General features: G+C 39.1%; 1 protein-coding gene and 1 long non-coding RNA gene across 5 annotated transcripts in view; one reads left to right on the forward strand and one right to left on the reverse strand.

The window, feature by feature from the left end:
- Positions 1-815: 815 nt before the first annotated feature.
- On the reverse strand, positions 816-6,941 carry LOC140491236 (uncharacterized). 2 transcript variants are annotated; one of them, XR_011963242.1, is made up of 3 exons: positions 6,872-6,941; positions 2,858-3,026; positions 816-2,224 (listed from the first exon to the last, which is right to left on the reverse strand). It is a non-coding gene; the product is annotated as an uncharacterized lncRNA (long non-coding RNA). The 2 variants fall into 2 exon arrangements; XR_011963243.1 differs by lacking the exon at positions 6,872-6,941 and adding an exon at positions 3,858-4,037.
- A 415-nt stretch (positions 6,942-7,356) lies between these two features.
- LOC140491343 (lysine-specific demethylase 2B-like) overlaps positions 7,357-23,036 on the forward strand; it is a 171,393-nt gene continuing 155,713 nt past the window's right edge. Inside the window, exon 1 of one of the 3 annotated variants that reach the window (XM_072589383.1) lies at positions 7,357-7,538. In XM_072589383.1, coding sequence (XP_072445484.1) covers positions 7,497-7,538 — 42 coding nt within the window. In that variant the 5' untranslated portion in view covers positions 7,357-7,496. The remainder of the gene's footprint in view (positions 7,539-23,036) is intronic. The other 2 variants (XM_072589382.1, XM_072589384.1) reach the window with 2 other exon arrangements.

Consider the following 23,036-nt stretch of genomic DNA (forward strand, 5'->3'; position numbering starts at 1 on the left):
TTACAAAATTATGAGGGGCATGGTTAGGATAAATAGACAAAGTCTTTTCCCTGGGGTCGGGGAGTCCAGAACTAGAGGGCATAGGTTTAGGGTGAGAGGGGAAAGATATAAAAGAGACCTAAGAGGCAACTTTTTCACGCAGAGGGTGGCACGTGTATGGAATGAGCTGCCAGAAGATGTAGTGGAGGCTGGTACAATTGCAACATTTAAGAGGCAATTGGATGGGTATATGAATAGGAAGGGTTTGGAGGGATATGGGCTGGGTGCTGGCAGGTAGGACTAGTTTGGGTTGGGATATCTGGTCGGAATGGACGGGTTGGACCGAAGGGTCTATTTCCATGCTATACGTGTCTATGACTCTAGTATTCCCAAAGTAGGTTAACCAATTTCTTGTACAGCTGTAACATGATCTCCCAACTCCTATATTCGATGCATTAACCAACAAAGGTCTTTGAGACATAGATTAGAAGCAATGTTTCTGAGTTTTGGTTTGTCAATCTTTCCTTAATTAATTCAAGTGGTCCTCTTACCTCATGTCCATATATTTGTTCAAAAGGACGAAATCCTGACTACTCATTTAGAGTAATGCTACAGGCAAATAGTAACAATGGAATTTCCTTATCCCAATCATTCGGTCATTCTTGGAAAAAACTCTATTGTAGTCTTCAAAGTCTGATACCATTTTTTCAATGCAACTTGAGATTATAGGCAACATGCAGAAGATGTGAATTCTTTAATTCTCAATATGGTCTTCATTTTTTAAATATCAGTAACACAGATTTTGAGCCTTGATCTGAATATATTTCATTGGGTAATATAAATCTTGTAAAAAAGATTGAACTTCCTGTCCACTATCAATTTTGTCGTAATTTTTCCTAAAGGAACTGTTTTCGGAAATCTTGTAGAAACATCCACAATCATTAGAAGATATTAGTTTTCAGTCCTGGTCCTTACTCAATCTATTGAGAGTCTACTACATGTACTTGGTTGGATGTCAGGAAGGTCTTTTTGTAATATTTTAGTTTCTTTCACCTCCATTATCTTTTCTACCACTTTGGCAAATCCAATATTCTTGGGGCTGCCAGGTTATTTTCCAAAATAAAATCAATTCCCTCTATAGAAATTTATTTCACTACTTCAAATACTAGCTCCCCATCTACCAAATAACTCTTTAATTTAACCCTGTACAATGAGACCGGTTTATGACTCCCATGAATCAGTTCCAATTAATATTTTCTCCTTCACCAACCCCTCGGGTAAACAAATGACATCATCATCAGCCAGCATCAGTGATTGACTTGCTCTAGTATCTCTCAATATCGTTCCTGGCTTACCTCTTTCATTTGAAACATCAGGAAATACCTTCCCTTTTGAGATAAAATACTTTTCCTAGTTATTCTTCATAAAAGATATTTTATGATTGTTCTGAGCCATTTCTTCTTAGTAGATTCCAAAGAAATATATTCTCAAAGAAAGATGTTCCCTGTGTACCAGGGCATTGGTGCGAACAAGGGATAGATAGGTCAGAACAGTCTTAGTACCTTCTTCCTTCTCTGATGCCTACTTCTTATCTGAAGACTCCTTAGATCTTCCTACAACTACAATTGGTCTCCCATTTAATTTTCAGCAGTTGGCTTTGGTATGTCCAAGTCCAAATTATTACAACAAAAGCATGTTAACTTCTTTACATCCCTTTTCTGTTTAAGCCTTTCTGTTTTGTTGCTTTGACATCCTTCTATCTCTTATCTTAAAATAATGCTTTATCCATCTGCAGATGTTCTCTTCCTCCAATATCCTTGTGGATTTCCATCTGACTATTTTCCCACTTGTAATTGTTTATGAGAGATATCTTGGACATTTACGACAACTTCTGTTTCTTTGATTTGGAATACTTGACGCTTTTCAAATTTATGGTAACACCATTTCTGAATTCTTCCATGATCAAAACTTCCCTTATAAACTCAAAATTTTTCTCCAATTTGAATAATGCAAATGTCCAATCTCATAGCATTTCTTTCTCTCTTACAAATTTCACATAAGTTGGAATAGCTTTGTTTTTTGCAGATGATCTTTTAAGCTTAAGTGGGAGACACACAACTTATACAAAGAAGTTTACATTTCGTTTTACTGTGTCCTGTGTCATTCCTGTGCTTTTCCAGCACCACACTCTTCGACTGTGTCCCGTGAAGTCCCTGGAATAAGATAACTGTATAGAGCAGTGTTCCTGAGAAGGCAAGGACATATAGTCCATGAGGTTATGTAAAACACCCTCTTAAATTCAATGAATTCAAAAATCCAGCCAAGCTTCCCCAATTATTATGATTCCTACAAATGTTATTACCAATCAAGATAATTCCCAGATAGGTTTATAGCTAGATAGATCATGTCGTGACTTGTTTTAACAAAGTGGTTTTTTTCACAAACAGAAGCATGCAATGCTTAGATTTTGCCTTAACAATAAAACAGAAGCTCATTACAAAACAAATAAAGATAAAATAGAATAATATACCATCTACTTTAGTAATTCAATTTTTTTAAAACAATGTACAAGTATAATACCATTAGTCCCAAAACATTTCTTTATAAATTGAAAGGAAACAGCTTTTTATATAATTCAAACACACCCTTGGTACAGCACCCAAAATGCTACAATATTCACACCAGAGTCTCTATATCTAACACCTCGGCCAGCTTATGTTACTTGGAATTCAACTATTAAACTGGAATTGCAAATCGCTTCCTCATAGGGTTATTATTTCTCTCTTTCAAATTTCACATAAGTTGGAATAGTTTTGTTTTTTGTAGATGATCTTTTAAGCTTAAGTGGGAGACACACAACTTATACAAAGAAGTTTACATTTCGTTTTACTGTGTCCCGTGTCATTCCTGATGGAGGGCTTATGCTTGAAATGTTGACTCTCCTGCTCCTCAGATGCTGCCCGACCAGCTGTGCTTTTCCAGCACCACACTCTTCGACTGTGTCCCGTGAAGTCCCTGGAATAAGATAACTGTATAGAACAGTGTTCCTGAGAAGGCAAGGACATATAATCCATGAGGTTATGTAAAACACCCTCTTAAATTCGATGAATTCAAAAATGCAGCCAAGATTCCCCAATTATTATGATTCCTGCAAATGTGTTAGATATAGAGACTCTGGTGTGAATATTGTAGCATTTTGGGTGCTGTACCAAGGGTGTGTTTGAATTATATAAAAAGCTGTTTCCTTTCAATTTATAAAGAAATGTTTTGGGACTAATGGTATTATACTTTTACATTGTTTAAAAAAATTGAATTACTAAAGTAGATGGTATATTATTCTATTTTATCTTTATTTGTTTTGTAATGAACTTCTGTTTTATTGTTAAGGCAAAATCTAAGCATTGCATGCTTATGTTTGTGAAAAAACCACTTTGTTAAAACAAGTCACGACATGATCTATCCAGCTAGAAACCTGGGAATTATCTTGATTGGTAATTTAAACTAACTCAGCTTTATATATCTAATTCAATAACAGTAACCACTGCCTTCTGAAGGAGGTTTGGACATGTGGCTAGGACTTTACCGCACCAATCAGGTGATGCTACATTGTACACCATGTCTGGCAAGGGAGAGGAAGGTGTGTTCGTGAATGTGGTGCACCATATTCGGGTGTTAGGGCTGTTAGAGTTGAATAAATGGCAGTATGTGCATATTGAGAGACATGGTGTGAGGTGTGTGACAGTGCTAGGGGTGCGACTATGACACATTGGGGTTGTTTATAAGTGAGTATTGACAATGTGATTAATTCACCAGTATCTGAGGCTATTTGTCAAAGGCTAGTTGTTAGGATTATGACATTTGGTGATTAACTCACTGACCTTGACTATTTGTGTATGCTCATTGATCCTCTTCATGTGTGCACTGCAACCAGATGCTCGAGGTTGGCTCTTAGCACTGACTTCCCCAGCTGTCTGCTCCCATTCCCTTCACATTGGTTGTTTGGAGAACTCTTGTGGATAAAGGGCCATCCTATCATCTTCACCATGACACCCAGAACTTTGGAGCAAGGTCTCAGTCAATGTCTCCATATATCATAAGACTGTAAGAAATAGGAGTGGAAGTAAGGCTGTTCGGCCCATTGAGTCCACTCCGCCATTCAGTCATGGTTGATGGGTATTTCAACTCCACTTACCCGCACTCTCCCCATATCCCTTAATTCTTTGCAAGATCAAGAATTTATCAGTCTCTGCCTTGAAGACATTCAACACCCTGGCCTCCACTGTGCTTCATAGCAATGAATTCCACAACAAATGTCTTCTCATTTCCATTCTAAATTGACTCTCTCTAATTCTAAGGCTGTGCTCATGGATCCTAGTCTCCCCACCTAACTGAAACAAATTCCCAGCATTCACCCTTTCTGAGCCATGCATTATCTTGTAAGTTTCTATTAGATCTCCCCTCAACCTTCTAAACTCTAATGAATACAATCCCAGGATCCTCAGCCATTCATTGTATGTCAGGCCTACCATTCCAGGAATTATTTGTGTGAATCTCCGCTGGACACAGTATTCTAAACAGAGTCATAGAGATATACAGCATGGAAACAGACCCTTTGTCCAACCCATCCATGCCGACCAGATATCCCAACCTAATCTAGTTCCACCTGCCAGCACCCGGCCCATATCCCTCCAAACCCTTCCTATTCATAAACCCATCCAAATGCCTCTTAAATGTTGCAATTGTACCAGCCTCCACCACTTCCTCTGGTAGTTCATTCCATACACGTACCACCCTCTGTATGAAAACGTTGCCCCGTAGGTCTCTTTTATATCTTTCCCCTCTCACCCTAATCCTGTGCCCTCTAGTTCCAGACTCCCCGACCCCTAGGGAAAAGACTTCGTCTATTTATTCTAACCATGCCCCTCATAATTTTGTAAACCTCTATAAGGTCACCCCTCACCCTCCAAAGCTCGAGGGAAAATAGCCCCAGCCTGTTCAGCCTTTTCCTGTAGCTCAGATCCTCCAACCCTGGCAACATCCTTGTAATTCTTTTCTGAACCCTTTCAAGTTTCACAACATCTTTCTGATAGGAAGGAGATCAGAATTGCATGCAATATTCCAATAGTGGCCTGACCAATGTCCTGTACAGCCGCAACATGACCTTCCAACTCCTGTACTCAATACTCTGACCAATAAAGGAAAGCATACCAAATGCCTTCTTGACCTAAATAAATACATTTGCATTAAGTGTCACAGTGTGCAGCAACTAGAACACCAGGTTTTGGAATGTGAACACGGTTGTCCATGAGGCTGAGAACTACATGGATAGCTTGATGAGAGAGATGGCTACTCCAGAGTGGAAGCATGCAAGCAGATGGGGAAAGGGTGATCACCAAACTATGCAGTAATTCCAAGAGTTCCATTCTAGAAAACTGATGAAGGCAAAGACACATTGCATCATTGTGGAGTCTGCAATCACAGTGGCACCATATACTCACTCCAGCTGCTTTACCATACTAGAGAATGAAAATCATGAGCTCTCTATGAACACCTTCCTTATACAATAGTGGACAACAAACTACAAAATATTGCAAACATCTTTAGTTTCATCCTACAAGGAGTTGTATTTAAAAACACTTCTGGCAACTGGCTCTTACCCTGCCCTGAAGGTCTAATTTTAGAACAAATGTAATTAAAGAAACTTCACTAAAGTGCAAAAGTCACACACACTACTCCTCACTGAGGCTCTGAACATCCTTGATGGATATGACCTCCTGTTCAGAGCTCTTCTCCCACAGCTTGTCCTGTTTCATGTAGCCCTGAGCAAAATATCTACTGGTGAATTCATATCTGGCAACAGACAGCTTATGAAGAAGCCTTGAAGTCAGCAAAAAGTCCTTCAGCAACTGCTACACCATTCCGTGGACTTTAGTACCTGAATTAAGCTACTGAATGTATCAGACACTTGTAACACTTAACAGAAAATATATAACTGACCTACTAAGTAGTTTACAACCCTTTTATATAGCAATGGTGTGGGCCTTTTACTGCTATTGAATGTCTTCAGCTGAGCAAAGTTAAGATCAGGTTTTAGGTGGAATGTTAAGCACTGAAATTGTACCATTGTGTTAAATCAGTGCTGCATGTGATTTAACATCATGATTTGCATGCTCAGGCTGTTTCCATCATATGGTTGCACGTGCATGTGTTATACAATGACAGATATGAACAAACCCATGTTCTTGCTGAGGTTCCATGCTAGTAGTATTACCCCAAAACCATTTTTCAATCCATCCAGTTTATCACCCTCAGAATGTTCCCTTCTGTTCTTTTACCACATTACCCCACTCTTTTTATTTAAGAGTCAGTCAGTTTTACAGCCCATAAAGAGGCCACTCGGCCCATTGTGTCAGTTCTAATCATTAAACATCCATCTATTCCAATTCATTTCCCAGCACTTGGCCTATACCTTGTATGGGTTTCAAGTGCTTATCTAAATATTTCTTAAATATTGATATGGTTTCTGCTTTTATCAGCGTTTTAGACAGTGAGTTCTAGCTGCCCACATCGTCTGAGTGAAGAACCTTTAATTCAAATTCGCTCTCACCTCCTTATCTTAAAACTGTGTCTTCTAGTAACTGACCCCTCTATTGTGGAGAGAAGTTCACACTTATAATATCTCTAACGTTTCCTAACTCGGTTTAAAAAAAAGCCATTGAGTTGAAACATTAACTTCAGTTTACTCTCTGCAGATACATGCGCATGCATTTTCAAATTTGCAAGATTTTGCGATGAATACCATTGACGCCATCCCATCATGACTAGGTGGGACACTCTTTAAAATCACACCTCTATTTCTACTTAGCAGCAAACAAAAATAAATAAATCTCACATTCGCAGGAGGCAGAACCATGACTTTTCCCGCCTCTCTTACACTCCACCCCTATTTCTTCAGCTTTTGCCATCGCGCCTGAAAATGTCAATCAACATGATGGCAGCAGACGCTATTGATTGACGACTCCAGGAACCAATAGAGGCTGGGTAGACGTCATTACGCACACGGTACGTCCGACGCTGGAGGCCGGGATTTGTCAGTTGCCATGCGCAGTGTAGTTGGATTGTGGGAATTCTGCCCGTCAGCGCACCGCGTGCGCCGCTTCTCCGCGCGTGCTCACGTTTGAATCGCCAACGCACCGCCCGCGCGCTGTGATTGACACCAGCTCCCCGCCCCACCCCCTCGCCATGCTGTGAGCTGCAGCACAGGGCCCGCCCCCCCATACCGCGTCTCGATTGGACAACGTTACCCTGGTAGGCGGGTGGACCTGTGAACCGACAGCACCGATTGGGCGGTGCGCATGTCAATCACCCGGAGAGCTAGGCTTTTCATTGTGAAGTTAGGTTGAGCAGCGTTAGATGGAGGAAGCTCCTTAATGAATGTTGAGTGTATTCTGTGAGAGTGTGCTTAGTAGAGCCATGACTGGATTTCTTTGGTTGGGCAGCATGAATTGTGAAAGGTCATGGCACTGAGTCCTGATGATGAAGATTATGACACCTCTCAGGTCAGCCTTTAAGGATCATTTTCTACTTTACTTAAAGGCTTAATGTGCCTGCGTGTGTTCTGTGGTGCTGTTGGGGAGAAAGTCTCAGTCAGTAGTGTCTGCTGTTGCTACTGGGCAAGGCCTTTCATCCTACCCTTAGAAAACACACACCACTGGAAAATTATGGTGCCCTTTCCACAGGAATGAAAAAGCTTCAGGGAAGTGGGATAGTTCGTAGCTCTTTTTGAGAAAGGGAGTGACCTAGTTATTCAAGCCAGTCTTTTAGGAATTTGCTTTAATTAACCATAAATCTTTGCACATCTTCCCCTAGGTAGAAGAACACCCTGTGTTATGCATCATCTGCTAAAAATAATTGTTTGTGTGTAACTAACCTTTATCTTTAAAAAAAACTAAATAGCTCCTTATGTACTTCACTGTATAGAATGTGATAGATCAACTGCTTAAATAATTAAATGTAAGCCAGTTTGATTGGGAAATTCAGTTACCAAGTTGCTAAGAATAGCTCGTTATTTTAATTTTGTATAATCAGCATTATATATTGTTTTGTTAAATATCTTGTTAAATGTATCTGAAGAAATAATTATCTGATAATGTATGATGCACATTGCAGATTTTTAATATGGCTGTTATATGCCCTTTATCTATCATATTTCTAAATAGCTCGTTAAAGTGATTTTTTTTATTATGAGGGAAGGAATTGAAATAAGTATCCTGATACCATGAAGGATATAGAATCATTTTGGGGCTTGCCAAGCTAACCTTTGGGCTTAATGAGCTAATGTTTTACCAAAAGTCCATTGTTCCGGAAAGCAACAGCTTAGGGTTTTATACATTCCTAACTTTTTTGAAAGATCGGTACATAGATATTATGTTGAGCTTTTACTCTTGCAAGATGATAATTATCTTGACTGGGTATACTTAAACATTAAAGGAATATGTGTCAAAGTTTTGTTATGTTGGCTTGTTTTCTAAACCGGATGGTTTATCAGATGTGCATACTTTGCAAAAAGATTAATTTTCTGAGATTATGAAGCACTATTTTTTTCTTTCAAATTAAAGATCCTACAAACCTAATCTGTATAACTGCAGTTTCTTTGGATGCAATCTGAAATTAAAATTCAGATTTGTTTGCCTTGTTCCTTGTACCATTTGTTGTCTCGAGCATTGAAACTGGGTAGCCATTACAGCCTTACTGTGTTTATTTTCAGAACCTGGGACAGGTTATAATGTTCTTAGTTTAATCTACCAATGCTGAATTGAGTGTCTGGATTATGCAGTCCCAAGTTCTCGTTTCATCCTCGAATGTAAAAAAAAACTCTGCAAAATGAAAACAAAAATAGAACAGTGGAAATGGTTGTACTACATTTGATATGGAGGACAGATGGTAATTCAAGAAAAACCAACAAATTCAAAATAAGTTAGCATCTATAGTTGTTAGGGACTTGTAGTCCGCAAGATTGGACTTGTAGATCTGGACCATTTAGGTTACTGTATTTAATACAATTTGCTGGCAATTTCTTAAGATCTAACTCGTAAGTGGATCCATCAATAAAGTTATTAAGTACTTCCATGTTGGAAAACACATTGTGATTAGGTAATCATACAGTATGGACTTCAGACAAAAGGATTGTACTATCTAATGAAACACATTTACATTCTTTTTCGGGGGGGGAAAAATGTTTACTTTTGGGATGAGATTTTGAGAAACATGTTTGAATAAATTTAGTTATTTTCTGGAGTAGTGAGATTGCCTTTGTGTCAAGCTGGCAGTATTTTGGACATTGATTCTCTTGATTTGTTTTTGTATGGCTTGGTTTTATAGTGCCAGGATTTCAGAGGCATGGCTGAAACCCATTTTATTTGCCTAAGCTACCATACTGTGGTGTCTAGCTGCTATACTCCACCTTGTTGTTTAGTTGCTGGTGTCTTGAGTGGTTGTTATATTGGTGGAACATATTTATCATCTGCCCCAGTAATTGGGGAATTACTTTAAAATTTTATTGGTGCTAGGCAATGAATTGCTTTGGACTTTCACTGTCATTCATTCCTTGTGTTGCTATTTTTTTAAGAAAGACATTTTAAAAATGTAGTAATTTATTTTAATGTGATGAGTTGTGATTTAGAATGCAAGTTTGTTGGAACCAGAGTGTTCTTTTTCAAAGGATTTAGATAAATACTTGATAAGGTTGTCGGTCTTTTGGGAGTACAGGAATATAGGGCTAATTGAAGCTTTCACTTTCCCTTCTTTCTCTTGCTTTTCTTTTTGTCTCTGCTCCACTCTTTTTTTTTCAACTTTTTTACACTTCCATGGGTGTTGACATCTTTCGGGTGGGTGCTTTGTGTTACAGGCCACGACTTCACTGACATTGCATTCTTTGAGTTTCGGTCACTGTGTAGCTGAAGCTAGTTGTCAATGCAACAACTATTTACGTGTCCATTTCTAGCAGACCTCCTGGTTTGCTTGCTCACTACTATCCCAACAAAGATAATATAATTCAGCAAAACTGCTAATCAAACCCAGGATATCTGCTGTGTCTGAGATTTTGTAGCTTGCTGTTTCGAGAAATTGCGTTTTGCTTCTTTATCAGCTGAATTAATTAACACCATTCCAAAGTTACAGTATTTGTAAGGAGAGTTTACATTAGCTAATTAGGTAAGTTCAGCGGTTTCTGGTTTACAACAGTTGGCATTTCTGTAATGCTACTTGTGTGTGGCAAGGTGCAGGGTTGAGAAAAAAACAGGATGTCAAACAAGGTTGAAGTGGAGCAACAACAAATGTGGGGAGGTTGGTGGCATTGAGGAGAGGTGTATACAGAGCTGCAGAGGACAATTGTACTGAGTAGCCAGTGTTGAGAGTTGAACATTGAGAAATCCAGTTGGAAGAGCAACTGGATATGGTCAGATGATGTGGAGTCTGTGTGGGTGGAATTGAGGAACCACAAAGGCAAAAAAACCATAATTGGAGTTGTGTACAGACCTCCTAACAGTGGTCAGGACCAGGGACCCAACATGTACCAGGAAATAGAGAAGGCATGTCAGAAAGGCAAGGTCACAGTGATCATAGGAGACTTCAATATGCAGGTGGACTGGGTAAATAATGTTGCCAGTGGATCCAAAGAAAGGGAATTCATGGAATGCTTACAGGATGGCTTTTTGGAACAGCTTGTCATGGAGCCCACAAGGGAGCAGGCTATTCTGGACCTAGTGCTTTGCAATGAACCAGACTTTATAAAAGATCTTAAAGTAAGGGAACACTTAGGAAGCAGTGATCATAATATGGTAGAGTTCAGTCTGGAGTTTGAAAGAGAGAAGGCAAAATCGGATGTAATGGTGTTACAGTTAAATAAAGGTAATTATGTGGGCATGAGAGAGGAACTGACAAAAATAGACTGGAAGCAGAGGCTAGCGGGGAAGACAGTAGAGCAAAAATGGCCGGAGTTGGTGGGTATAATTAAGGACACTGTACAGAGGTTCATCCCCAAGAAAAGAAAGATTATTCAAGGAGGGATTAGACAGCCATGGCTGACAAAGGAAGTCAGGAAATGTATTAAAGAAAAAGAGAGATCCTATAAAGTGGCCAAGAGCACAGGGAAATCAGAAGATTGGGAAGGCTACAAAAACCGAGGATAACAAAGACAGTAATAAGAAAGGAGAGGATCAAATATGAATTTAGGCTAGCCAGTAATATTAGAAATGATAGTAAAAGTTTCTTTCAATACAAAAGAAACAAACGACAGGCAAAAGTAGACATTGGGCCATTTCAAACTGATGCTGGAAGCCTAGTGATAGGAGATAAGGAAATAGCAGGAGAACTTAACAAGTACTTTGCGTCAGTTTTCACAGTGGAGGACATGAGTAATATCCCAACAATTAAAGGGAGTCGGGGGCTGAGTTGAGTATAGTTGCCATTACAAAAGAGATAGTGCTAGAAAAGCTAAAAAATCTTAAAATTGATAAATCTCCTGGCCCCGATGGGATACATCCTAGAGTTCTGAGAGAGGTGGCTGAGGAAATAGCGGAGGCGTTGGTTGAGATCTTTCAAGAGTCACTGGAGTCAGGGAAAGTCCCGGATGATTGGAAGATCGCTGTTGTAACCCCCTTGTTCAAGAAATGATCAAGATAAAAGATGGAAAATTATAGGCCAATTAGCCTAACCTCGGTTGTTGCTAAATTCTAGAATCCATCATTAAGGATGAAGTTTCTAAATTCTTGGAGCAGAGTCTGATTGGAACAAGTCAACATGGATTTAGTAAGGGGAGGTCATGCCTGACAAACCTGTTGGTATTCTTTGAAGAGGTGACAAGTAGGTTAGACCAGGGAAACTCAGTGGAAGTGGTCTATCTAGACTTCCAAAAGGCCTTTGGTAAGGTGCCACACGAGAGGCTGCTGAGCAAGGTGAGGGCCCATGGTGTTCGAGATGAGCTACTGGGATGGATTGAGGATTGGCTGTCTGACAGAAGGCAGAGTTGGGATAAAAGGTTCTTTTTCGGAATGGCAACCAGTGACGAGCGGTGTCCCGCAGGCTTCAGTGTTGGGGCCGCAGCTGTTCATGTTATATATTAATGATCTGGATGAAGGGACTGGGGGCATTCTAGCGAAGTTTGCAGATGATACGAAGTTAGGTGGACAGGCAGGTAGTACTGAGGAAGTGGGGAGGCTACAGAAGGATCTAGACAGTTTGGGAGAGTGGTCCAAGAAATGGCTGATGGAATTCAACGTGAACAAATGCGAGGTCTTGCACTTTGGCAAAAAGAATAAAAGCACAGACTACTTTTAAACGGTGAGAAAATTCGTAAAGCCAAAGTACAAAGGGATCTGGGAGTGCTAGTTGAGGATTCTCTAAAGGTCAACATGCAGGTTGAGTCCGTGATTAAGAAAGCGAATGCAATGTTGTCACTTATCTCAAGAGGGTTGGAATATAAAAGCACCGTTGTGCTACTGAGACTTTATAAAGCTCTGGTTAGGCCCCATTTGGAGTACTGTGTCCAATGTTGGTCCCCACACCTCAGGAAGGACATACTGGCACTGGAACGTGTCCAGCAGAGATTCACACGGATGATCCCTGGAATGGTTGGTCTAACATATGAGGAACGGTTGAGGATCCTGGGATTGTATTCATTGGAGTTTAGAAGATTAAGGGGAGACTTAATAGAGATGTACAAGATAAGACACGGCTTGGAAAGGGCGGACGCTAGGAAATTGTTTCCGTTAGGTGAGGAGACTAGGACCCGTGGACACAGCCTTAGAATTAGAGGGGGTAAATTCAGAACAGAAATGCGGAGACATTTCTTCAGCCAGAGAGTGGTGGGCCTGTGGAATTCATTGCCGCAGAGTGCAGTGGAGGCCGGGACGCTAAATGTCTTCAAGGCAGAGATTGATAGATTCTTGTTGTCTCGAGGAATTAAGGGCTATGGGGAGAATGCGGGTAAGCGGAGTTGAAATGCCCATCAGCCATGACTGAATGGCGGAGTGGACTCGATGGGCCGAATGGCCTTACTTGCACTCCTATGTCTTATGGTCTTATGGGTATGAGTGGGCACATGAGACAAGAGAAAAGCATTCTATTAACAGGCTAGTGTAGCTAAGTGTTAACTGCACACTGAAGCAGCTAAGCAAATCTTGCAATTATATTTGGAAACGTAATGTTCACCACCATCTTGTCAAGGGCAGTTAAGGATGGTCAATAAATACTTGCTAGGTGAAAGTGGGTGCTGCAGATTCATAATAAATACTTGCTGGCAAAGTCCACATACCACGGATGATTTTGTTTTTAAAAAGTACCAGAAATGTGATAACTAGCATGTGATTTTTCAAACTCAAATGTAGCTGGCGTTGGAAGATGGTTATGCAGCCTTAAGAGGATGTGGCTTCATGGGATGCATTTCTAAAGCTTTACTGACGTATAGATAAATAATTACTGTGACATATGAAAGTGATAATTTTTAACTCTGAGCAAATTCTGTGACTTTTTGGCATACAACACTTAAAATACAAAGCAGATCATTTTTGTTGTTGCAGTAAATCTTTGTATCATTTTCTTTTTTTAGCTGGTTCCTCTTTAAGTACATGTTGAGCCTTGCCTTTGCAACACACAAGATTGTCCATGAGAATGTTGCATACTTGAAATAACTGCCATTTTACTTTAGTTGTGCAATCTACTGTCTTACATTTTATAGAGTAGCAAAGGTCTTTTTTTAAAAAAAACGAAGCTGTTTTCTAGTGGTATATCTTTATGATGCCACATGTAATTATGTGTAGTATTTTACACAAACAAACCATTTACTGAGGACTCCATTTTTTGCATAAATTGCAACATGTAAATAGTCTGCAAATGATAATGAGCTGTGCAACAAGATGCAATTCTGAAACCATTATTTTGGTTTATGGTATTAGCTATTTGTGCTGGTTTCACTGTCTTGGAGATTTTGTATTGGTGTTATGGATTTGTGGTCTGTAGCAAGCTTTATGGATGATAGTAATTGGCTGATTGGACACTACGTGAAGTACTCCATGTACTTTGTATATAAAATAATTGATCTCCGATTTAACTAACAACTTGTCACACCAAGGCTCCTTTAGAAAACATCTTCCAAACCAACAATCATTTTGATCTAGATATGCAGGAACACCACCTGAAACTTCCCCTCCATGACATTCACTGTCCTGACTTGGAAACATATTGACATCCTTTCAGCGTTGCTGGATCAAAATGCTGGAACTCCCTCTAATAGCATTGTCACTCAGCCTACAACACATGGACTGCAGTGATTTGAGAAGCAGTTCACCACCACCTTCGAGGACAGTTATGGATGGGTAATAAATTCTGGTCCAGCCAAAGATGGCCACATTCCATAAGTGATTTTTGTTTTTTAAAAAAAAAGAAAATTTGATAAATGTGTATACATCATGAAATTCTCTCACTAGCACAGTAACCTAGTCCAGAGAAATCTAAGAGTACCTGTAAAACACTTAATTGAAATCCTCTAATTGCCAATGCATGTTTGAATTTCTCCTCAGTAAGTTAGATGTTGAATTGACTTTTGTCACCTGTTGATGTTGCAGTTTTCAGCTGGAGGGTTTGACTCCCATTTATTCCCCTCTTTTCAGTCTTCCAGGGTCACATTTTCTGATTGACTTTCTGTTCCCTTTTTTTGTCATTGTGGGTTTAAATTTTCACTTTTTGCTGCAGGATGAGGCCTGTTATTCCTTTTTTTGTATTTTTTTTTCTAAGGGAAGGTGACAGCTTAGTGGTTTTATCACCTGGACTTTATTCGAGAGACCCAGGTAATTATTCTGGGAACCTGGATTCAAATCCCAACATACCAAGTGATGGAATTTCAATTCATTATAAAACTGGAATTTAAGAGTCAAATTGCCAATTGTCAGAAAAATCTATCTGGTTCACTAATGCCCTTCAGAGAAGGATACTGTCATCCTTACCAATGTGGTTGACTCTTAATTGCTCTCTGGACAATAAGGATGGGCAGTAAATGCCTGGCCTAGCCAGTGAAGCATACATCCTATGAATGAATAAAACAAATTCACTTCTTGCCTTACTCAGCAGAGTGAGGAATCTTCATCAAGTTGTCTCACTTTTGTAGTGATTGGCCCCTCAATCCTGCTTCATTGTTCAATAGGATCATGGCTGATCTGGCACTCCTTGTGTCCTCTTTTCCTGCCCTTTTCTCAAAGGCCTTGATTGAAACATAATGCCCAAGGAAGAGTCTTTAGTCATTTTGTTAATTTGGAAGATTACATTTTTTTATGATCCTGATTTGTTTACTCAAATTTCCAGATTCTAGTTTCTTTCTAGAGCTAGTTTTTGAGGTGACAAACTATCTATCCAAAAGTGCTTTTTGAGGATCTGGGATATGGCAAGAGTGTGCAAAAGTGTAGCTGAGATCAATGATCACAAAGCAGACTTGGGCCTGAATTTCCTCGTCCTCGTCCTCGTCCTCCTCGTCCCTTCCATCATGCAGGTAGTGGCTTCTGCAGGTGTTGGTTGAGTGGAAGTGATTGCTTTGGTTTGAACTTCTTTTACTGGGAACTGGACATTTTGCATGTTAAATGCAAGTTACAGTCGTCACTTCTGTTCTGCCAATCGAAGTATTTCAGAACCTTTTATGGAAGGGCTACCTTCAAACTGTGTATTTCAGCAACACTAATTCATGTAGTTTGTTTCATTTCCTGCTCAGTATAGCCTCTCTTTCTGAAGTACAATTCTGATGTCAAATAGCGAGAAATCAGCTTTGAATATTTAGATAAGTAATGCAATATATACTTACCAATTTACTTAGACCATCTGTAACCATGTCATACCAGTACTATTAGGGCATATGTAGTTCAGCCTGAGTAATTACTACAATGAGGTTATTAACACAGTGGATATTTTGCACAAAGTGATTGCAGTGTACCATTTGCACCACATGCAGCAAAATTCCATTTTAACATCAGCTATTTAACATTTCAGTCATAAAGAATATTTGATTTCACGTGGTGATATGTTACTCGTATTGATTTTAGCAGTCAACATGTGTTAAATGATTACCAGAGATGTCCAGCTATTTCAACAATAAAATATGTAATTTTTGTAATTGCAGAAACTAATTGTGTTACTTTTGAAACTGTGCTTTCAGGCCCATGAAGTGTGAGAATAATTATTGAATATACCTTATCTAATTGTTAGTTTCTTGCTTGTCATCTTGAGCTTCGGTGATCTGATTTTCTCTATCTAATCTGGCTCTTCGCTTTGAGTTTTTCATTAAAAATTTGTCATCTTGATTTTAACATGTTTAAAAATAAAATCTGAGAGGCACCCATAAAGGGAAAAAGGTGGTTTTACCAATTTGGCAAGAATTGATGTTCTAACTTTCAAAGCCTAAATTACAATGATTAGGCTGTTACTTCCAGGTTCTTTGAGTTTGTGCTTTTCAAAATGTATTTTTTACTAACTTGTTCATGGACGTAAGTGTTGGTTTTGTGAACTTAGTGTTGATGTGCCACACTACATCAGATGTACTTGAACTGTTTGTATTGGATGCAGGTGCACCCACCATGCTGTAAGGAAGGGAGTTTTAAATTTTTGACCCTACAGCAGTGAAGGGATGGGATATAATTCCAAGTTGTAGTTTAGGGGAACCTGAGGTAAAGGTCTTTTCGTGTGTTTACAGTTCTGTCTTTCCAGTTTTATGGACCCACATTTTGGAAGATGCTGTTGAAGGAGTCTTGCTAAGTTAATGCATCTTGTATATGGTATGTGCCAGTGGTAAGTAGGTTCACTGTTTAAGATGATTGATCAAATGCAGATCAAGTACACTATTTTAACCTGAATAAAGCATCTTGAGTATTGTTGGAATTGTACCCATCCAGGCAATTGGGGAGTATTTCATCATGTTCTTGACTTGTAGATGGTGAGCAAGCTTTGAGGAGTCTGGGGTGAGTTGTTCACAACAGAATTCCCAGTCATCGACTTGCTGCTGTAATCAGTTTTTGTGGCTGTTTCTACTTCAGTTTCTAGTCAGTGGTCATCTCCTTGATGTTGACAGTAGAGATGTCAAAGGAGAGCAATGGAGTTTAATGTTTTACAATATTTATTATTAATATTATTATTATTATTATTATTATGATTTGGGAAGTGTTGGTGGTTGGGAAGCATTTCCAGTCAAACAAGTGAATTGATCACATGACCAGGTTTGCACATCTTTGTGCAAGATTGAATTATTGCAAGGTGTCATAAATATAGTTATCCCATTGTACTGTCCTTGAGTAAGGAGCCTCTTGTGCGATAAAACTCTTGTGTAATTTCTTCAGGAATCATAAGGCACTATATTTCAAATCGTTGTAATGCAAAATCCCCTAAAAACCCATTGAATTCTTCATCCAGAGTTTGTGTTGTGGGGCTTTCCCAAACAACTTCTTCAGTTTGACGAAACTGTAAGCCCTACAACCTCTCAACATGTTGATCCAACATTTTTTAAAAAAATTATGAATTAACAAAATTTAACTACCTTTTTCGTCATGCCTGTTTACATGTTCATTATGTTGCTGAGTAAAATTTTAAAGTCTTGTATCCTTCCTCGACAACTTGTGGATTTTGTACTGTTCTAGTTCTTTTATTTTCCTTTTTATCTTAGCAGTAGTGTAAGCATGCACTACCAAAAAAATACAGTTAGATGAGAAGAGTAAGAAGAAGTAAAATGAGAATTGTTTCTGCCATATACTTTTGAAAAATAAGACTTTCGTTTATATAGTGTCTTTCATTATCTCTCTGTCCCAAAGTGTTTTATAGCCAATTAAGCTGGACATCCCAATTTTGTTTGCATTAGGTATGGTGTAGGTGATTTTAACAGCTGGAATCACATGTACAGTACTGCCATCCACAACCACCTGATGAAGGAGCGTCGCTCCGAAAGCTAGTGCTTCCAAATAAACCTGTTGGACTATAACCTGGTGTTGTGTGATTTTTAAATTTTTGTACACCCAGTCCAACACCGGCATCTGCAAATCACCATTCTAGCCAATTGTCCAGCAAATAATCATGACTATTTAGTTATTTTATGATTAACGAATGCATTAGACCAGGCATTGGAAGAAATCCTCTGCTTCTTGAATAATACTTTGAGATCTTTTGCATCTTTCAGTGAGGGCAAACAGGGCTTTTGTTTAATACTTCTTTCGAAGGCCAGTTGTGTTCACTCAGAACTGAGTTAAGTCAATCTAAATTGTGTCAAACTACTGTATTAGAACTACTACAGATTTTGAGCTGAGCCAGCTACCAATGAACTATGGTTGACCCATTAAAAAATTCTGATGAAACGGAGTAAAAAAAAAATCTGATTGGAAAATAATCTCTGGTAGGAATGCCAGGTGAAGACAGGATTGAGTTTGGCAGTGATGCTCCCTCAGTAGAATATCAAGGCTGTCATGTGAAGTGTGGCAACTTGGGTAAAAAATCATCATTGATAACCTACTGTCCTTAGAACCAAACCTTGGTACGTAGTTACTACATTCAGGAGAGGTATAATTAGCAAAGATGGGTGATAAAATGAGAAGAGTGGCAGTGAAGAAAACTAAACATTGTGATTATCACAATGAAGCATTCCAAGGTGTATAGAACATCAGTGGATCACTATAAAACTAAGTATGATATCAAACCACACGTTAGGTGAAATGACTAATCACTTGATTGAAAAGTTAAATGTTAAGGAGAGTCTTGAAGGAGGAAGGTGAACTGGAGAAGTAAACATGATTTAGAGCTAGTGTGCTTCCAATTAAACCTGTTGGACTATAACCTGGTGTTGTGTGATTTTTAACTTTGGAGAAGTAAAAGTAGAGTATTCCAGAACTGGAGCTTAGGCAGCTACAAGCACAGCCATTAGTGGTAGAAGCAATTACAACTAGGATGCACATGATTCTAGAATTAGAGGAACATGACATTTTGGAAGCTTGTGTGGCTGGAGATTGGAGATGGAGGGCGGAAGACATGAAGTGATTTTAAAAATAATAATTCTCACGTGAAAAATGTAAATTGTTGCTTCATCAGGAGCCAATGCAGGTGAGTGAGTACAGAACCGATAGCAGAATAGTGCTTGCTTTTGGGACATATGCAGGAGAGTTTTGAATGAGTTCAATGTTATCAAACAATATGGAGACTATTAGGAGCATATTGGAATACTCACGTTTAGAGGTAGCGAGGATTTAAGCAGCAAGTATGGATGATTACCGGTTTCCAATTCCACTAATCTTAATGATGACATGAATTTGAGTACAAACGCTCATCTTTAGATTAAATTTGACACCTAGGTTGCGAATATGCTCGTAATCTCAGACTGTCAGGCAAAGAGTGGGGATGGTAGTTAGCAAACGGTTTGTTTTTGGTCTTCGCTTAATCGTTTCAATCTATCTCATGTATATGTGGGAGAAATGTCTGGATGTTGAATGAACAATGTGAGGAAGCCAAGGATAGACCCTTGGAGGCTTTCAGAGATAATGTTATATAGAACATAGAACAGGCCCTTCAGCCCACGATGTTGTGCCAACCATTGATCCTCATGTAAGGTAAACCTAATGTATGAACTCTCAAATTTCTGTGACCATATGCATGTCCAGCAGTCTCTTAAATATCCCCAATGACCTCACTTCCACAACTGCTGCTGGCAATGCATTCCATGCTCTCTCAACTCTCTGCGTAAATAACCCACCTCTGACATCCCCTCTATACTTTCTGCCAAACAGCTTAAAACTATGACCCCTCGTATTAACAATTTCTGCCCTGGGAAAAAGTTTCTGGCTACCAACTCTAGCTATGCCTCTCATTATCTTGTACACCTCAATTAGGTCCCCTCTCTTCCTCCTTTTTTCCAATGAGAAGTCCGAGCTCAGTGAACCTCTCTTCATAAGATAGGCCCTCCATTCCAGGCAGCATCCTAGTAAACTACTTCTGAACCCTCTCCAAAGCATCCACATCTTTCCTCTAATAGGGCGACCAGAACTGGACACAGTATTCCAAGTACGGCCTAACCAAAGTTTTATAGGGCTGCAACAAGATTTCACGGCTCTTAAACTCGGAATTTGTGTTGCAGATGTTTCTCCCCCTGTCTAGGGGACATCCTCAGTGCTTGGGAGCCTCCTGTGAAGCGCTTCTATGATCTTTCCTCCGGCATTTGTAGTGGTTTGAATCTGCCGCTTCCGGTTGTCAGTTCCAGCTGTCCTTTGCAGTGGTCAGTATATTGGGTCCAAGTCGATGTGCTTATTGATTGAATCTGTGGATGAGTGCCATGCCTCTAGGAATTCCCTGGCTGTTCTCTGTTTGGCTTGTCCTATAATAGTAGTGTTGTCCTCGAATTCATGTTGCTTGTCATCTGCGTGTGTGGCTACTAAGGATAGCTGGTCGTGTCGTTTTGTGGCTAGTTGGTGTTCATGGATGCGGATCATTAGCTGTCTTCCTGTTTGTCCTATGTAGTGTTTTGTGCAGTCCTTGCATGGGATTTTGTACAGTACATTGGTTTTGCTCATGCTTGGTATCGGGTCTTTTGTTCTGAGAGTGCATTTCTGAACTGACAGCCAGACTACTGTGACCACTAGGACTCAGAACAGCGCACAAACCAACAGCCACTCTCAGGCAACAGCTCACCAGAATGAAGGACCCAATACTCAGCATGAGCAAAACCAATGTAGTGTACAAAATCCCATGCAAGGACTGCACAAAACACTACATAGGACCAATTCTGTATTCAGACAGCTAAATTTCCCTGTATCCCATTTTTCCTGATCTTCTGAACAAGCCTACCATGGGGAACCTTATCAAATGCCTTACTGAAGTCCATATACACAACATCCACGGCTCGACCCTCATCAACTTGTCTAGTAATGTTGTAGGAATAGAAAGAGAAACCATTTCAAGTAATTCTTCGGCTCCAATTTAGTTAAGAATTGGGCCAAAAGAGAAGCATCCCATTCAACTGAGAATAAAAAAGTACTTTATTTTCCCCCTCCAATTCCATTTTGAGAGAGCCCCTTCCCCTCTTCCCCGATTTGTTTGGTGGTTAGCATTGCCCTTAATGGTCTTTATGCATATATCTAATTAGTTTCTGGTGGCAATTAATGAAAAACAATAGAGACATAGGTGTAGTGATGTAGTGGCAGTGGTTCATACCTCTGGACCAAAGGCCCATGTTCAAATCCCAATAATTCCAGAGGTCTGTAACAAAATCTCTGAAGAAGTTGATAAGGAAAAATGTCCAGCAGTGAAGGGGTGTTAGGAAAATGGTGTTGTCAACTGCATCAAAGGCTGTAGGTAGTTTGAGAAGAATCTGGAGGGAGAGTTTACCTTTGTTGCAGGTGCATAAGAATTTAAGTTATTTCAGTACTGTAGTAGGGCATAATTTGAAAGCAGGATTCCAAATAGTCAATTTCACTTAATCCGAATACTTGATAGTATTCTGAATTTAATTTTGATAAACAGTACTCCTGTAACTTTACAATAAACCATTAACTATACATTTTAATCTATTCAGGTATTTTGCACCCCAGCATATGCTAGGAAAGACTTTCTTCACAGTCTGCTATCTTTGACTATCTGTTTTTTTTTCTCAGCCAATGTTTTAAAAGTTGAATAATTTTGCAACACTGGTCTATAGTCAACATTAAAAGTGCAGAGTTCCTTTTTATTGCATGGTCTTCAGGTTCCTGTCTGACATGTGTGAACAGTATTGCTATTACTAGTTGAACTTCCTTTTTTTGCATTGCTCGTATTAGATTTTTATTTACATACTGACAAATTTAAGTCAGTTTGTTTATGACATGTTGCTATCACTATGTGAATTGAGTTTTAAATCCGAGCCATAACTTAGTTTCTACTCTTTAAGGACCAGGATAGCATCAGAATTTTTTTTTTTCAAATTTTCACTTGGCAAAAGTTTTCTTGGTAACAGTGCTTGACAGTGAAAGTATTTTGTTTTGGAGTAAACAGATCAGAGATCTCAATAGAGTAGGAAAGCAAGGCAAATGTAGCAAAAATTGAGCCAACTTGACAACTGATAAAAATTGAAGACTCTGTGAGCTTGATGATCATTCCACATAATTTATCCGACCAGTACTGTGTTGGCTTTGAGTTAGTTTGGTGTGTCAGTTAGAAGTTCTTAGAAGTATGATGTAATGTAGCAGTACAAATATTTCGATTCACTGGTTCAGCTTAGTATCTGTTTTTAAAAAATGAAGTGCAGTTAAGGAACTGCTGTTAGATGCCTCTGAAAGTAGTTACTCTGCTTACGTCAATATTGCCTTTTGAGTATCAGAGCAAAAAGCACCAAATTTGGCACTACTCTTTCAAAATCCAGAGAAAGTATAAGAACAATACACTTAAATTGTTCAGAGGACCTGATGCACGTAACCAAGCCTGATTTTGGATGTACATGCACAACTTCAGTATTGGGCTTGAAACATTTCCGGCTATACACTGACGCTGCATTTGGATAATAAATTATGCATTAACTATACCAATTGCAAGGAGCAGTTGTGTGCAACTTCCTTCTTCAGGCCTTCACCTAAATCTGCATTTTCAGTACTTTCCTGTGCAAATTACTGTTTAATTTAGATCTAATAATTTTATGCTGTTGATTTTACTAAAAGAAATGGCTACTCTTAAGTTATTGTAGTTTTGTCTTTTAATGAATCCTGCACTCTTTAAACTAAAGAAATTTAATGCAACATTATACACATCCACAAACTTGTAATTCTTGCCTTCATGTTTTAATTTTAGTATGAATTGAAATAAGTGTTACTGCAATTAACTTATTTGTAGGATATTCATGTGTTTGAAACCACTTTGTAATTTGCTGTGAACATTTTGGATTAGTTAGTAAGTTTCAGATATCCCAAACTGAAACCATGTGAAATGGGAGAGCAGGGAGGAAATGGAGTTCATCTATTTATGTCACACATCATGTGCAACAATTGAGTGCTTTAGTGTGATATACTAATGCATTGAGCACCGTTATA

This window comes from Chiloscyllium punctatum, chromosome 19, assembly GCF_047496795.1.
Source record: "Chiloscyllium punctatum isolate Juve2018m chromosome 19, sChiPun1.3, whole genome shotgun sequence".
Taxonomy (NCBI): Eukaryota; Metazoa; Chordata; class Chondrichthyes; order Orectolobiformes; family Hemiscylliidae; genus Chiloscyllium; species Chiloscyllium punctatum.